We start from the raw sequence: 16,218 nt of genomic DNA on the forward strand, positions 1-16,218 counted from the left end.
TGGACACACAATTAACAATCTAGAAGCAGCTTTGGAAGCTCAGCAATTTTGTCTAGGGCCTGTTCTACACTAAGAACAAGAAACAATCAGCTTAAAAAAAAAAAATCCATTCACATAAGGAACTAGTCATTTTTCCATTCCACATCTAAACCCCTCTCGCTGTCCTCTGTGTCCATATTTAGCTCACATCTCTATGCTGTTCCGGCTCAACTGAACATCTTAAAAGAAAAAAAAAAAAGGCAACGGAAAGTTCTCCACTGTTACACACAGAGAAGTATGAGCTTTTGCTAGGATAAATCCTTCATCAGCATGCCTTACGTTTCTATGTAAAAGGCACATTATTATTACTTAACAAACTCCTCAATCACTTCTTGTGTAATTTCACTAAAGTAGATGCACTTTAATGAATCATCTGGCTATCCCACTCCTGTTATTAAAATATTGAGAGTTTGAAAATATATTAACACCCCTCTTGCTCTTATACTGTCACTGTCATACAAAGGAAGACTTGTACTATTAAGACTGGGTTCTAGCTACAAAGACATGTGTTAGTTTTGTTTACCGACGTTCAGTTTTACATATTTTAGCAAAGCAACATGGTTACAACAGAAGCCTGGAAATTCACACTCTAACCTTAATTTTGCAGAAGTAAATATAAATCTTAGCATTGACTTCACCTGTGCCAAAAGCATGGAGAATTTTCACCTGCAAAATTTGGATGGCAGGTATCCACATTTATTAGGTAATCTGACATCTTTCATTAAGTTACGTACAGATACTAAAGACCAGTACAACAACCATTCTAAGTAGGGAGCTTTTTTTTAATTACTATTTTTAACTGCATGTATGTTTCCAACCATAAAGCATGAGGGACAGCAGTCATATGCAGAAGCATCAAATACTTTTTTAAAAAAGTATACCCCTAACCTGGAGTAATAAATAATATCAAAACTCGAAGTTGAACATTTAGATTTTTCTTCTTTGCCCTGCTCTGATGGCATGCACTAGGATGCTTGATAAATTGTTCACTCCACCCCCTCCATAACTAAGTTTACATAAAAGCCTCCTACTTTCTGAAACATGTCTCAGCTAGAAGGTTATTGACTCTCCTATGTTCAGCCATCGTGATGTTGCTACCACATTGTCTAAAGCAGATGGTGGAATTACCAGTGCAGCTTACACTGGTAATGGGCACACTGGTCAGAAGACATCAGATCATCACAAAGTTCATGTTTAAAAAAAGTTCTAAAACAATACTGACTTCTAGCTAATTTGTTTTCACATACAGGAAATATTATATTTAAGTTTACAGAGATGAGCTAACTTAAGCTATTTCTAAAACAAAATCTACTACACCCATGCCCATGTGTCTCCAAAATGTTGTGCTTAAGATATTTAGGAAAGTTGCTTGAATGACTACTATGAGCTTCTTCAGAATTTTTTCTAAATCATGTTTTCTACCTTGTGGCCCTATTTCAAATCAGAACAGAGGCAGGCATGCAGAGGGGCTGCTCTTCAGCCTCTCCTACCTAAAGCTCAAGATATTCTCAAACCTAAAGGAGACAAGAAGGACAAAGTAGAAAATAAGATGAGATGGAAAGAAGAAACAGACACGAGAACTCTCAGAAATAACCAATCTATTTGAATAAAAAGGAAATAAATGAAGCCAGGAAGGAAAAAAAACAATTAAATTTTACAGATATTTCACCTCATTATCTTTCAACCCAGTAACTTCTCAGCTGAATGGCCATGAAAAATAAGATCATTCTTTTAAAATTTCTTACTGTCTTTCCAGATAGATGTAGAATAATTCCCCCAGCCCAAATATGGGTCAAGGCAGGGCAGAAGAGAGGTGGAAGACCCTAAATACAATTACATTTTAAAGTTCATAAACTACTAAACGTAGGGGATGGAAATAGAAAAAAATCCCAGAAGTATGAACATTACCCTGTATGAATCAGCAAACTACAGTCATGCAGCCTGCACAAATGTCCATGTCATACATTTCACTTAAATATAATTCAGAGGAACAGTAATATATAACTATTTAAAGAACTCATGAACCATACATAATGCAGACACCAATACAGAAGACCTAACCAGTTCAGTTTTCTGACTAATCACAGTGAATAAAATAAAAACATAGTAAGATTAGCTAAATTATGGAGATTACACACAAGAACATAGACTTAGCATTTCTGGACTGCAAAATTCACTGTTAGTCAAACACATGTATAACATACAATATAAAATGAGATGTTGTTAAGTACTCTATCCTGTAAGAAAAAAACCCCAGAATATGCAGAAAGAGTGAATTCCTGGAAGAGTGTTTTAACAGGTTTGAACTGCTTCAACCATCTCCGTCAGGCCCTGTGCTGAACAGTATTATGCAGCCAGGGAACTTGGCATTTTCCAAGTAATGATATTCAGTACTGAGAGAAAAATAAATAAATAAATAGTTTACCACTTTGCATTACTACCTGACATTTTCTTTCACTACCCTAGTGGGATCTCCTTCCAAATGTCTCTGGCACATAAAAGGAAGTTAATAAATTTGAACCATAAAATCCATATTGCTCTACAGAATCACACCAGGAGGTCAAGGTGGCAGATCTGACATAGGCAGTGGGCAGCAGGGGCAAGCTGGACTGCCTGCAGAAGAACAGAAAACAATCAAGGAAAGAGTAAAAAGGTGACTTGCCAATGACAGTTCTGTCTTCTACAGATCGCCTAAATTGTGATTACTAATAAAATATCTATTGAAGTAGATAACCATAAGTGGTTTTTATTCCCATGAACATTTTCAAATAGAATCCATAGTATGAGAAACACAGGATTTCAGAAGAAAAGGAAAAGGATCTCTCATGGTGACAGAGTATCGCTGCTGTGGAGTTCAGCCTAATCCTTCATCAGGGTCCATCAGATCCAAATTACTCTATAGCAGCATTAAATTAAAAGATGCAGATTAGTTTAAAAGTACCTACATGGTTTGTTAGACAAATATGTTCCATGACCACATAATCTATTATTCTTAAAACACTATAAATTAACATAAATGTCACACAATAAACATCTGTAGGACACCACTTCTATCTTCCTTGGCTCTAAGGAAAACAGAATGTAAAAAAGCCTGTGCCCAAATTCATTATATTTGACAGAAAAATGTAACGCTAACAGGAGAATGACTAATGGCCACACAGCAATTTTCCTTACAATACAAAACTTTTACTATCCTTGATAACCTGCAGCATGTGTTGGAACAGTTTGCAAACTTTATATTATTTTACCCAGACCCTAATCAAGGTTTACATGTTCTCTTCTCTGTGGTACTGCTGGCAATAGAGAATTTTGTTTTACAGCAGGGTTTTTCTAGATAACTATATTTTATTCCATCAGAAGTGCCCCTCTACCTCTTGACCTTACATTTCAAGTTTAGAAACTGAAGTCAGAATTCTATATGAAAAAGGAGACCAAGTGAGTCACTCCCATAAATCTGTCCTGTGATTAAAGTTAAAAAAAAAAACCAAAAAGACATTTTAAATTATTTGTCTTGTTATTAGAAGCATGAATTATCCCAGCAAAGGTGGAGAGAGAAAAAAATCAACCAGCTTGCTATTTTATCTACAGTTTGTGATACAAGCACAAACTCAGAATACTTTCTTACTCTCAAAAAAATCTTTGCAGCTATCTGAACACATATTGAAATACAAGAAATTCCACTTAAACATCAGAAAAAACTTCTTTAGCATGATGTTGTTTAGACACTGGAACAAGTTACTCAGAGAGGTCATGCAGTCTCTGTTTTTGGAGATATTCAAAATCCAACTGGACAATGTCCTGAGGAACCTGCCCTAGTTGGCCCTGCTTTGAGCAAAGGGGTTGAACTACATGATCACCAGAAGTCCATTTCAACCTTGATCATCCTGCACTTCCATTTTTTAAGAATCTCAACTTCTGCCGAAGAAGATGACAAAAGAAAGGTTCAGGAAAAAACAACAGATCATTCGGATAATACCTGACACCTGCAAATCTTTCTTAAAGTCATCCTCTCTATTTTATAGTTACCTTTACAGCCTACATGAAATGTCTGAACAATTTACACAACTCAAGTTAATGTTTCCTTGAACACAACTCTGCATGAAATTTTAGCTACTACAAGAAAGTAACTGCAAAGGAAACACTGTGGGAAAATGGCATTAAATAGTCAAGAATTAATTCTCATAACTATTCTAATTGGAAATTAAAATAACTGACCAAAGTAGCAAGTCAGACTGTACTACTGTTGACTGTCTCTGCTCAGATAAATTTCTCCTGAAGAGAGCCACAGGACTTCTTAAATGATTGTTCCTATGGCACAGATGTCCTTCACCAGGAGTCAGCTGGGGAAGCCTCCAGCTTTACTTCCTGATACTAGTTCATATCTTAATGTAAGGGAGCAAACATAAAGAAAATTAATGGAATCTAAAATTATTTTCCTGCCCAGACAAGTCTTTGAGTGAACACATTACCCTGATCTTTAAAGATTCTAAACTCATATCAAACTGCTTGGGAAAGAGTCAAACAGTTCTGCTGCTCCTCATACAGAAAACAGACAGTATCACATCAAGTCCTCAGATAACAGGTTCAAAAGAGAACAGAGGAATGACTTATTCACACAACACATGAAATATGGTGCTTATTTCCAGAAAACATGGTAGATGCAAAAACCACGCACAGGGTTAAAAGTTTTTAAAAATTAAGCATATCCATGGAATAAAAATTCATATAAAACGTCCTCCTCACTGAGAGACTGGGAGAGCTGACCTAAGGAGTAACCCCATATGCTTGCCTAGAAAAGAGTGTAAGAATAAAGCACCTGCTGTCAAATACTGCTTAGCTGTGGGAAACAAGCAAGACTTGAACAATGGTCCTGTCACATACCAGGATCCCAGAGCTTTAGGCTTCAAGAGAGAATAGCAGATTAGCCCGGTATGGCTGTTCCTGTGAAGAATGGTCTTTGGGTTGCCAAAACCAGAAAAAAACAGAAAGAAACTAAGACTATTGCTCTAGCACATCACTTCTCCAAAAGAGAGATTAAACAGTGGTTTGAGATTGTGATACTATCCATAAAATATTTAGCATTCTAATGCTGCCTGAGAAGGTAATTTGCTTCCCCACATTTCATAGCCTTTTTTAAAAAACATCCAAAGAAACCAAGGTGGACTAAAGAAAGATCTTTTCCATCATTATTGTAATTAGAGCAGGATTGACCATTTTATTCAAATGACAAAAGGCTGCCAATGACTTATAAATGACTACTAATACAAAGCCAGAGAAAGTAACATGCAATTTCTGGAAAAAAAGATGCAGTATTTAGTTTTAAGTAGTTCAAATACGTCTTAAGATATTGAGCCAAAAAACCAAAATCCAAAACAACCCCACAACCCTTTTTTGTCATCTCAAAACTGAAAATACTTCAAGTCACTGTCAGTTACCCAGCTCTCTACTCCAGAAAACAATCATGAGGAGCATATCACTAAACCCTGTTCAGTGCTAGAGAGAATATTATATGCATAGGCAGAGAAAAGCAGTACTCATAATGTATCTCTCAATCTGTTAATCCAGAATGCATATCAACACAAATTTCTGGAAACATGGGCTTTTGAAAGCTATTCAAGAAATCCCTGCCACCTTCCTCTAACCTAGCAACATAAGCAGGAATCCCAGCAAACCATAACTAGCATGGCTGGATACATGCTAACATAACTGTATCCTAGAACACTTAATCTTCTCAGTAATTATCACCACCATGAATAGTACAAAAAAAGGCAACCAAATAAACCACAAAAAGTACTGATTATTTGTACATCAAGTCCCAATGACCTTCCCTTCCTAAAGGACGTCCAGCTTTTTTTTTTTTTTTTTTTTTACACAAGATGAAAATTTATTTTTTTTATGTTAGTTCCTTGTGCATACTATTCATTTCTTCAGACTGACACTGTAATTATGGTGATGTTTCCTTCCCAAAACCAGCTTGTAGCAACACCGTAAGCCCCCTTGAAATTATGCAGACTCACTTATTTGGTGAAGATACAGCTTCAAAAAGCTTCCTATATTCCCAAAACATCACATCCCTTATATTTGCAGTCTTATTTTTAAAAGAAAGGGTATGGTTCATGCTGAAAGAAAAGGAAATTAAGGAAGTAAAACATTAAGCAACCTCACGGTAGAGCGAATCTGTCAACGGCACACAATTTTCCCTATCAAGAGTTTTTATGTACTTGGGTGGGGGGGAAACAGCTACCCAAAACCTTGTTAAACCTTGAAAGCAATAGTGTATTTGAAGACAAATCTTGCTGAGTGCACTCCTCTGCTACAATTCTGTTTCACCACAAACGGTCACACAAAGTCAATATTCTGTGATCAGAAGTGAACATTCATGTTGACAGACTCGGCAATCCCAGTAAGAGTATGGCTTCACGCAGAAATAATCAAGTCATACTTCCAAGCACCGTGAAGAAAACAAAACAAAATAAACAAAAAACCCCATAAATAAAACCAGGACTTTGTATTTTTTCCTTCAAAAAATAAAACCAAGGTGTCTGGTATCTAACATGTCTATGGGTCACTGAAAATTTTTTTCTGAGGAAAATATCAACATTCCTCAGCAATGTCAGACTTTGAACGAATACCCATTAACTTTCAGCCACAATAAGAAACAAGAAATACTTCACAGGTATCTGACAGAACTTGATTCTCTGTAAGACAGAGATTTAGGTACCTCACAAATAAAAAGCCCTCCTGCAATTCCACCCCACATACATTACAGAAAAACAAATGTGTCTCCTCTCACCCTGACACTGCATCTGCAGAGCAGAAGAGACTGCTCTGAATCTTGCAGACTTTATCTCACAGTGAAAAACATTCAATGCTGAAACCAGACAGAGGCAGTCTGGATTAAACAGATGGCACTCTATTTAGAACAGTTTCACTGTTAATAACATGATAATGGCATTCCTCCTGGAACTCTTCTCATGCACTCCCAATATCCCTATAAAAAAAACCCCTGAAACCCAGAAGCAGCTTTACATCAGGATATTAAAAAAAAGAGCACTACAGTCTGTCCTAAAATTCTGCCAGCATGATGCTATAAACCAGTGTTTATTCTCATTTTTATAAGAGCATCGAAAAGTAATATAACAGAGTTTGTAATCTGCTATAAAGAAACAGCATTATTGTATCATCTACAACTGAGGAATGATTTCATCCTTTATAAGTCACTGATTGAGTAGTTAACGTTTACCAGTTTCTTTTCGGATGATGGCAACTATGTACTCAACCTTGAGGAACATAAAAAATAATTTAATTATCCAGATACTAATGCCACCAACACTTCATAATTACATAGCCACGGCATGCAAAACGCCAAGCTCCCCAGAGACAGGTACCCAATGGAATCAAGCAACCGTCTCACTCGAGAAGTAGCTGTCAAGAGAATTCTTAACTTTCACTTACCTTTCAGTGCAGTTCCAGGATTTCAGGACGTCTCCCCACTTCTCCTACAGAAACAAACAGCGACGCTCTTTAAAGAGCTATCCACTGAAAACCAAAAGTCTACTCCTGGTGCCAGTCGGGCTCGTCAGCACCTCCAATTTACCCCACAACTGCTCTCCCTGACGAGGCGAACCCCGAGGGCAGGCAGCGAGAGGGCACTGCCCCGGGCCCCACGGCCGCTCCGCCGCTCTCCGCGGTCAGGGCCGGGGGCGCGCGGGCCCGGGGCTTACATAACCGCTGGATGCGGGGATGCTCCCCCCGCCCGCCCCTCTGCGGTGCCTGGGGAGTCGCCGTCGGCGGGAAGAGGGAGCGGGAAAGGGAGGCCGAGCGCGGCGCCCGGCACCCCAGCCAGCAGCGGTGGCGATGGCGGGAGGGGGGGGAACAACGGCTCGCGCCCCCGCACGCGCAGACCCTGCGGGCTTCCGTCCCTGCTCGCGCACCCGGCAACGACCGGCGGGCAACCGCCAACCAGCGAGGAGAAGGGAGGGGAGGGGGGTGGGGGGAGATCCTTGCTGCCGTCCCGGTCCCGGTCCCGGTCCCGACCCAGGCCCAGCCCGCCACCACCCCCACCCAACGGCTCCGGTACCGACTACCACTACCGCCACCCCCTCACCCTCTTCTCCTCCGCTGCCACCTACCAGCCACTGCCAACCCCGCAGCTCAACAACGCACCCGACCATTGGACCACTCCCGCCCCCAACAAGCCCCGCACTGATTGGTCGTTTTCTCCTCCGTGTCTCCCCCCTCCTCGCTCCTCCGCCAGAGCTGGCGGCGCTGCTCCGTGTGCGGGACCTGCCTCGTTAAACCGCGACGGGAGTGCTGCGAGCAGCAGAGGGCTGGGCAGCGGCCTCGCTGCCTTCGCGCCTTCGCCAAGAGAGTGGGAGGAACCGGAACGGAAGCGGCCCGGAACCCTCGTGGCTGGCTGCGCTTCCTGTAGCGGCAGGTCCTCGCCCCAACTTCCGCTTCCGGGTGGCGGCTGCGTCCTGAAGGAGGGTCACGGAGCGGGCAGGTACCGAGGGCCTGTCGGTGGGAGGCGCGGGCTTGGGCCCGGGCGCCCTCTGGGGCCTGCCTGCGCTGCTGCCCACCCGGGGAGTGTCAGTGTGTAGGCTGGGGAAGGGAAGGGAAGGGAAGGAAGGGAAGGGGTGGCGGAGATATCTGCTGCTCGGGCTGCTCCCCCGAGCCGGAGCGGCCTCGCGCAGCCGCCGTGGCCCTTCTCCGCGCGCCGTTAGACGGACACCCGCCCCACCCGGGCTAGCGGGCCTCGGCCTCGGCGCTGGCGCTCCCTCCCCCATCTCGGGGCGCCGTTTGGGCCCTGCTTGTGCCGGTTTTGCTGGCAGAGAGTGCCCAGCTGGTGCTGCAGTGCAGCCCGCCGGCCGCGGCGTCTGGGCGCTAGTGCGCACGTCCGCTTAAACCCCTTTCCTGTAGAAAGGTAAATACTGGCGGGAGAGAGGTCTTGGGTTTTTATGGCAAGGGTGTAGACTGGGGTTTAATCTGGGGGGAGCTTTTCGGGTAATGACAGCATTAGAGCTCTTCTTCAGGTTTGCTTCTGCAAGACAATCCTCTGTGCTTGCCTCCATGGCTTAGGGTCTTTTCAAGAGTTACAGGCTTCGAAGGTGTGTTCTTGGCACCATTGCGTTCCAGTTGATTCTCCTAAAAATTAAGAACATTAAATCTGTTCTTTGCTACCAGATGTGTGTTACAGTGGGAAATCCTGGCTCAAAGAAGTCTCAGGTGCTTTGTGAAAATAGAGACTTCAAAGCCATCATTATTTTCTTCCCGTCCTTCATGATCTCACTGAAAACGTTCACCTTCCCATCTGCCTTGATCACTGTTTTTAATGCGAACCTTAATATTTTCATAGTTCTCTCAAAGGTGTATCTAAATAAAGCATATATTTCCCAGCCTCGTGAAATGACTAGTATAGGTGCATCTCCTAGTCCATTCGTTTATCCTCTACCTGTTTATTGCCACAGTTATGTTTGACTGAATTGGAGGCAACTTAAAAGGAGCTGAGGAGCCAAGTCATGTTTTTCTCCAGAGCTTGATGATCATAGCTCTGCCATACTTAAATTAGAAATTTCCAACTGAACTCTGAGCTGCTTTTATGTACTCTGGAAAGCCTGCAAGTTGGTGGGCCCTGGTGTCGCTACAGTGCGTTTATAGACATTGGAAACAATTGTTTTTCTGGCACAGAAAATGTACATAGCTGCTTCATGAATGTAACTGTGGTGGTGACTTACAATGCAATAACACTTAACTCTGCACAGTTTGCCTTATTGTGCTTAATCACCAACTTCTGAAATGCAGTGTAAAGTCTCTTAGCTCTTTGTTCTACAGTGTACTGTGTACAATGCAGAAGATGCTTCACGTGCAGTGTTACGTGCTTTGGAATACTTCTTGTAACCTCCCTGTTTTTCCTGTACAGGGTATTGTTCTTTGCAAGTGTGTGAAAATAAGCTGATACCCTCTGAGAAACAAAAACCTCGTATCTTTTCTTGTAGGTATGGGGCATGGAAATGAACATGGCCATGGCCATGGCAAAATGGAACTCCCCGACTACAGGCAATGGAAGATAGAGGGTACTCCACTAGAGAAGGTCCAGGAAAGGCTAGCTAAACGGGGTCTTAGGGATCCGTGGGCTCGGTAAGTGCAAGAGCCTCAAAAAGAATCTTGATATGTCATCTTGTAGCATCAACTGGACCGTGTCATTGCAGGTTATTCTTTAGTAAAAATAGTGAAAATGCATCTAGAATATATTTTCAGAATTTCAGTTAAGTCTTTATTTACTTTTTTGCATGGAGGTTGCACCTTGCACCACCTTGACCCATCTCCACATTTTGCAAGGCACCCTTGCACTTTGTGATGTTTCATGATGATACAGATCAAGCACAATGACCAATACCTCATCCACCAAAACACTTAAGTAATATTAGGTCTTGCACACACGAGTAAGCCTATCTGTTTTCAGCAAAGAGACTGTGTGTTCAGCTCTTGCTGAAGTTGATGGAACTTACATGACATTCTGAGTAGGAATAACATTCCTCATATACAACAGGAGGCCTTTATTTGCAAAGAAGAAATATACTAGTATACAATGTGGAATTTGATTCAATTGTGCATTTAATTTTGCTAAGCAGTGAATGACATCATAGAAGATCAGATTTTTACCTTTTAAGCTGTCCCACTCTACAATGAATATCTCCTCTTTTTTAGCTAGAGCAATTCTGGATCATTTAGGCAGCTGTTAAAACAGGGCTTAACACATTTGTCCCACATCATGAATTATTGAATACTTTGCTCAATTACTCTTTAATCTTGGGGAATAAAAATGCTAAAGTCTTGTGCTGCATAGTCTGGTTCTTCTGTAAGGGAAAAGCTGCATGAGCAAACTATTCCAGGAGCCTTCATAGAAAAGGCTTTACTTCAAATCACTACAAGAAAAATGTGAGAGCAGACAGGTAATCTGTTAAAAAAGTTGTTACATGCTATAACCTCTGGAGGGGTTTGGGACTGACAGGACTTTTTTCCGTTCTTGGAAACAGTTTAAGGCTGTAAGCATAGCATAAAACGTAGTTTTGATGATGATGATAATCATTTGAGAGACGAGTCCTTGGGATTATCAGTTACCAATGAACTTTCCAGGCCTGTGTCACATTTATGTTGCCTCTCTGTGGAGTGCTAGCAGTGTTAGCTTTTTTGTTTCCTTTGCTTCAGACAAAATTGTTTTCAGCAAGCAATAGGCTTATCCCCATAAAAAAATGGACACAGTTTAATATCATAAATTTAGTGTAAACTAACCTGACTTTTAGTGCATACACTTCTGAGTACTGTTAAGGAAGTGCTGCAAAACAGCAAACTGGAAAAGAGCTTGTGTAAGATGTTGCCCCTCCTAGATTTAAAGAAAAAAAAGTTTCTCTGGTAAAAGAAGGTGATTGGGCCAGTTATGTGAGGATTTGAAATAAGGAACAAAGTCAAACTCTCAAAGCATGAGATGATTCCTCCTGAACTTTTCAAATGTTATGTAAGGTAATATTTCAGTTCCATAGGACAAGTACAAGTATCATGCCAATCTTCCTTAACAAAGGAGAAATTAAAGTATCAAGTTATTTGCTTCAGTAATCTGGAAGAAGATTACATTATTGATATCTTGCACTAGAAGTCTTGAAAAAGTAACCTTGTCTAGGGCTCCCCTCTTTCATATATTAAGTTCCTTTTCCACCTTTGTAGCAAATGCACATTAACGTACATATTCAGTACAGAATAAGCTGTGTGAAAGATGTCATATTTGGAAACCTGAGTCTTTACCAGTTAGTATCCTATACTATCATCTAGAAGATATTCTTCCATGCCAATATGGCTTCATCCTGAGTCACAGAAACCATCTGCACAAGAGGCTTATCTATGAACATAAATACTTGACACCCTTGTTTAAAAAACCTGTATCTTCTTCTGAAATGATGGTTCTGATTTTATTGCTTGTTTCTGTGCATTTTTTTTTCCTTTTCTTAAGGACTTTGAATCCTTAGAGATGGACACAGTTTGTCTCTTCTATAGATTACACTGGTTGTGCTACACATAAATACTTGTAGTCAGTTACAGCAGTGACTAAATGTTTCAATAACAATGTAGGCTGAAAACAGTAAGGCAAGACAGTGTGAGGTTTGTAAATATTCTGTAGCTTTTTAGCTAAACACAATCTTTTCAGCTTTTTCTTTTTTAAATCAGTTCTAGTAGGCTTTTCTGACCCTAATATGGTTAAGCGTTGTATTGTAAAACAGAAGGTGCCTCCATACTAGGATGAGTTTTCTATGGCTGGAAAAACTTTCCCTTTTAAGATTTAGCTATGCTAGATACTGTCTAGCACAGTGACTAGCCTTTGTAGTTACTCCATCCCATGCATGTGCTAGTGAGTTCTGAGTTTGTTCCAAACAGAATAAAAACAGAAGACCACAATTACATAACAAGTTTGGGCAGGTGATTCTGTTACTAGAATTACATTGTTTGCTGCTGTTACTTGTATCTCAAATTATATGCATAAAGGGTTAGAGTTAATATCATTAACTTTACTTGTGGCAACTCCTGTTACTTAAATGATACTTAAATGATAAAAATGTTACAGTCTCAATGTATATCTAGTTTAAATACCTTCATCTTTTTTTCTGAACAAAGATATTCCTGTTAATGTTTATCACAGTGCCTCCATTGATCTTCTTTTGGTTTCATTTTTCTTCTAGTAATGAAGTCTGGAGATACATGGGTGGCTTTGCTAAACCTGTCACCTTAACAGAAGTCTTTACTAGGGGACTCAAGTGGGGATTTGCAGCTTTCGTCATAGCTCTTGGCATTGAATATACACTGTTTCCCCCAAAGAAGAATGGGGGCCATCACTGAAGATCAAATATGACAACTTAATACTTACTCATTACTAAGCTGAAATACACATAAGCCTGCTGCTCACTCTGTACTTATAGTATGCATATTAAAGTCTATCACAGGCAAAACCATATTTGTTTGATTTTATTATACTTTTGTGGAAGGATCAAAAAAAATAGCCAGAGCAATTTACCTGATGTCAGTCTGGGGGAAAAAAACAAGACATAAACCAAGACATAAATATGCTCTTGGGTTTGCTGTACCATCCTTTAAAGAACAGGGGAAACTTATCAGCCCAGCTCTTTCAAGCCCTGCCAACATTCTATTAAATGAAACTGAGAAAGTGTGTTGCTTTGAAAAGAAAAATTGTACTGTATTAATTACAGGTTTAATAACAATTATTTGCTGGTAGTGGTAATGAATGACTTGTCATTTCTTAAAAGTATAATTTGTTACTATTCACTCTTATGTCTCCAAATAAAAAGAACTATTACCTTAAAGCTTTAAAAAGTACCCAAAACTTATTGCCTCGGAGTATATAAAATATCAAAGCTTATACTTAATCCTGTTGAAGAGTTAAGTAATTGGGCAAATACTATACACCAAAATAATCTGCTGTGTAATATCCAGAAATTAAAAATTACATTGCTGCCACATTTACTAAGCAAAGTAGAATGTTTCACTGAGCAATAACTGTACCTTCTCTTAATACGACTTCCAATATACTTGAGTATAATGTGAAAAAAGAGAAAGAACAATGGCTTTTTTTCTTTGTGCTGGTGTATTAAGTTGTAAATTTGTAGCAGTAGAGATTTATTTTATTTTTACACCTAGTATCTTTTAATAATTTGTTTTAAATTTCTTATTTTTTCCTTAAACTATCTAACAGCTTCCTCAGTGCTTTAAGAATGCCTGGAGTGAGGACTATAGTAGAAAAGGGCCTTTTGGCAGTATATGTCCTCTGCAGTGCTAGGAATCAGAATTGGCTTAATATCCTATTGTAAATTTTGTTATACCATTAGTAACATAAGCTAAGGAGGGTACGCTATCTCATTTTTCAATCCAAACAACAGGATATCTGTGTCACTAAACAGAAAAGCAAAATTAGACAAACAAGTGAGAACCTTTAAATGCCACTAGACAATTACATAGCATACTTCCATGGTGAAGAAACTGGAAAGTTTAAGTAATCATGTCACAAATTGCAATTTTACAAAAAACTTCAAGGTCCTACCAAAACATGGCCAAAATACCTCCTTTTTTTAATATATATATATTCACACATGACCTTTCTGAGTGAGATTATAACAGAGTTTTATTTTTAGAGCCAGTAAACATCTGTTATTGTGGGAGTGCAGCTGTACTGTTCAGTGGACTTTGTCATCTCTGTATGACATTGCTCAAGGCACTGTTCATAGGGCAGACATTTGTTTTACTAAACTTTTCTTGCCTAATTCTTTCTGAAGCATCCCTATCCAGTTGCATCATTCCCTGAAAAACAAATCAAGAATCTACTGTGTAAGGTCTATTGCAGAAAATATTTCCATGTTGTTGCTTAGAGCATCCCACCCAGAATACACATTTTGAAAGGCTGGTATTCACTGTTTGTTTTCTATCTGGGTCCAAGACTAAACTTGTTAAGATTTTAGATGGTTGTTCAGAAAAACAATTAACACAGCTAGCATTATATGCAGTATTGGTGAATCTTGCACTTAAGATACATGCTTCTCTCTTCAGCTGCTCTTTGTAATTTTAATTCGGTGTGCAGTACTTGTGTGCTGACTTGCTGCTCCCCCCAGCCCCAATGCTGTTGCAGCTGTTCCAGAAACAGTAGCCTTAAAAAACACTTTAAACAGTAGTTGCTGTCCCATTTAGTTTCCTGTTGGGAAAGTTTGTTTTCACATTCTTCTGTATGTATGCTTTTCATTTAGGTTTTTTGTTTGTTCAACATCAAGTGCTTCAGAGTCTGAGGTAAAGTTGCTGCAAGTTCCTGTAGAATTAGTCTTTTAAAATGTTATGGGCCTGCCACTTCACTGATATAGCAGAAAGTTCTGGTAAAAGTCAAGAGCTTTATTTACACTAGCTGAAGAGATATTCATACATTAGTTTACTTTCAAGCACTAGCAGATGAACACAGATTTAAAAGTTACTGTAATCGTATTTTCAGCATACATAACCTTTGTATGTTGCTTAGCTTATTTAGACCAAAAGATGTAAAATACACACAAATGTAGTTTGGCTGTTATATACTATTGCATTCCTCGGTAATTTTTTAAAACAGATTATTTTGTTTATCAAGACTTTATTGTATATGAAGAAAGTTAAGACAATCAATCAAAATCTTATCTCTTCTAATTTCACCCGCAGTTTCCAGAAAACTTGCATGCAAGCAAGTAATCTCAATTCAATTTCATTTCCACAGATGCTCTACTTTAAAGATTTAAAAATTAAATTTATGCATAAAAGCTGTCTTGTATAGGGAAGATTGTAAGAATAAGCCTTACCGACATTCTACATAAGCAAATATATTGGGCATATTCACTGTTAGACTAGACTAGTTTAGGTAAAATTCATTAGTTTATGAATTAAGGTGGTATCATTCAATGGTTTAATAGCCAGATGGCAGCCACTGCCCTAAACCACTGCCTTAATTTATTATGAACATATTTTACCAATATTGTGGAATATAGAAATGTCTCATCATTATTATACATACAATACTCAAAAGATTTTTATTTCACATGTATTATAATACTATTCTGCCTGGGGATGGAGTATTTCCTGTGTATTAAAATAATAGTACCAAATCAGTCTTCACTGTAACCATAGCAATGGCTGTCCTTACATTAAAACAGCCTTTCTACCAGCACAGATATTTTACAGTGCAAAGAACAGGGTCACAAACAGCAGTGGCATCTGCAGGTGAGGAACATACATGATTGTAATACCACAGTGAGGAAGCTCTTTCTGTATCTTAAGTTCTGAAAAATAGAACTGATGATGCTCCATTTTCAGAAACAGCAGTGGAAATCCCATCTCCATCAGTAGTCAAAGAGCTATTTCTGCTCACCTGGAAAGATACTTGTGATTTATCTATTGGTTTTGCTAATGCTATCCATAATATTTACATCATTCAGCATAATCTTCCAAATTGGTATGTTACAGAGAAGTTAAAGCAGCTAAATTATTCCAATACAATAGTGACTACATTGTAGTATAAATTGGATGTCTCTGAAATTCCTGGTTCAGAGCATAACAGAATAACTGTTCCCATGATGCAAGGCAGTTGCAGTTGAAATAGCAGACTATACC

General features: G+C 39.4%; 2 protein-coding genes across 8 annotated transcripts in view; one reads left to right on the forward strand and one right to left on the reverse strand.

The window, feature by feature from the left end:
• HYCC2 (hyccin PI4KA lipid kinase complex subunit 2) overlaps nt 1-8,169 on the reverse strand; it is a 59,609-nt gene extending 51,440 nt beyond the window's left edge. Inside the window, exons 1-2 of one of the 6 annotated variants that reach the window (XM_075512542.1) lie at nt 8,147-8,169; nt 7,495-7,538 (exon numbers count right to left, since the gene is read on the reverse strand). The gene's annotated coding sequence lies outside the window, so the exon portion shown is untranslated. Of the gene's footprint in view, nt 1-1,461; nt 1,554-7,494; nt 8,119-8,146 lie in introns of those variants that run through there. The other 5 variants (XM_075512543.1, XM_075512544.1, XM_075512546.1 and 2 more) reach the window with 5 other exon arrangements.
• Nucleotides 8,170-8,304: 135 nt separating this feature from the next.
• NDUFB3 (NADH:ubiquinone oxidoreductase subunit B3) lies at nt 8,305-13,037 on the forward strand. 2 transcript variants are annotated; one of them, XM_075512549.1, is made up of 3 exons: nt 8,305-8,542; nt 10,035-10,176; nt 12,768-13,037. In XM_075512549.1, the coding sequence occupies exons 2-3, from the start codon at nt 10,037-10,039 to the stop codon at nt 12,922-12,924; spliced, it is 297 nt and encodes a 98-aa protein (XP_075368664.1). In that variant the 5' UTR covers nt 8,305-8,542; nt 10,035-10,036; the 3' UTR covers nt 12,925-13,037. The 2 variants fall into 2 exon arrangements, with proteins under 2 accessions (XP_075368664.1, XP_075368665.1); XM_075512550.1 differs by lacking the exon at nt 8,305-8,542 and adding an exon at nt 8,679-8,962.
• Nucleotides 13,038-16,218: the final 3,181 nt, after the last annotated feature.

The sequence above is a fragment of the Mycteria americana genome, chromosome 9, assembly GCF_035582795.1.
Source record: "Mycteria americana isolate JAX WOST 10 ecotype Jacksonville Zoo and Gardens chromosome 9, USCA_MyAme_1.0, whole genome shotgun sequence".
Taxonomy (NCBI): domain Eukaryota; kingdom Metazoa; phylum Chordata; class Aves; order Ciconiiformes; family Ciconiidae; genus Mycteria; species Mycteria americana.

Coding starts and splice junctions, on each gene's coding strand:
- NDUFB3 (XM_075512549.1), top strand. CDS start 10,037: ATGGGGCATGGAAATGAACATGGCCATGGCCATGGCAAAATGGAACTC. Junction 10,177..12,767: donor CTTAGGGATCCGTGGGCTCG/GTAAGTGCAAGA, acceptor TTTTTCTTCTAG/TAATGAAGTCTGGAGATACA.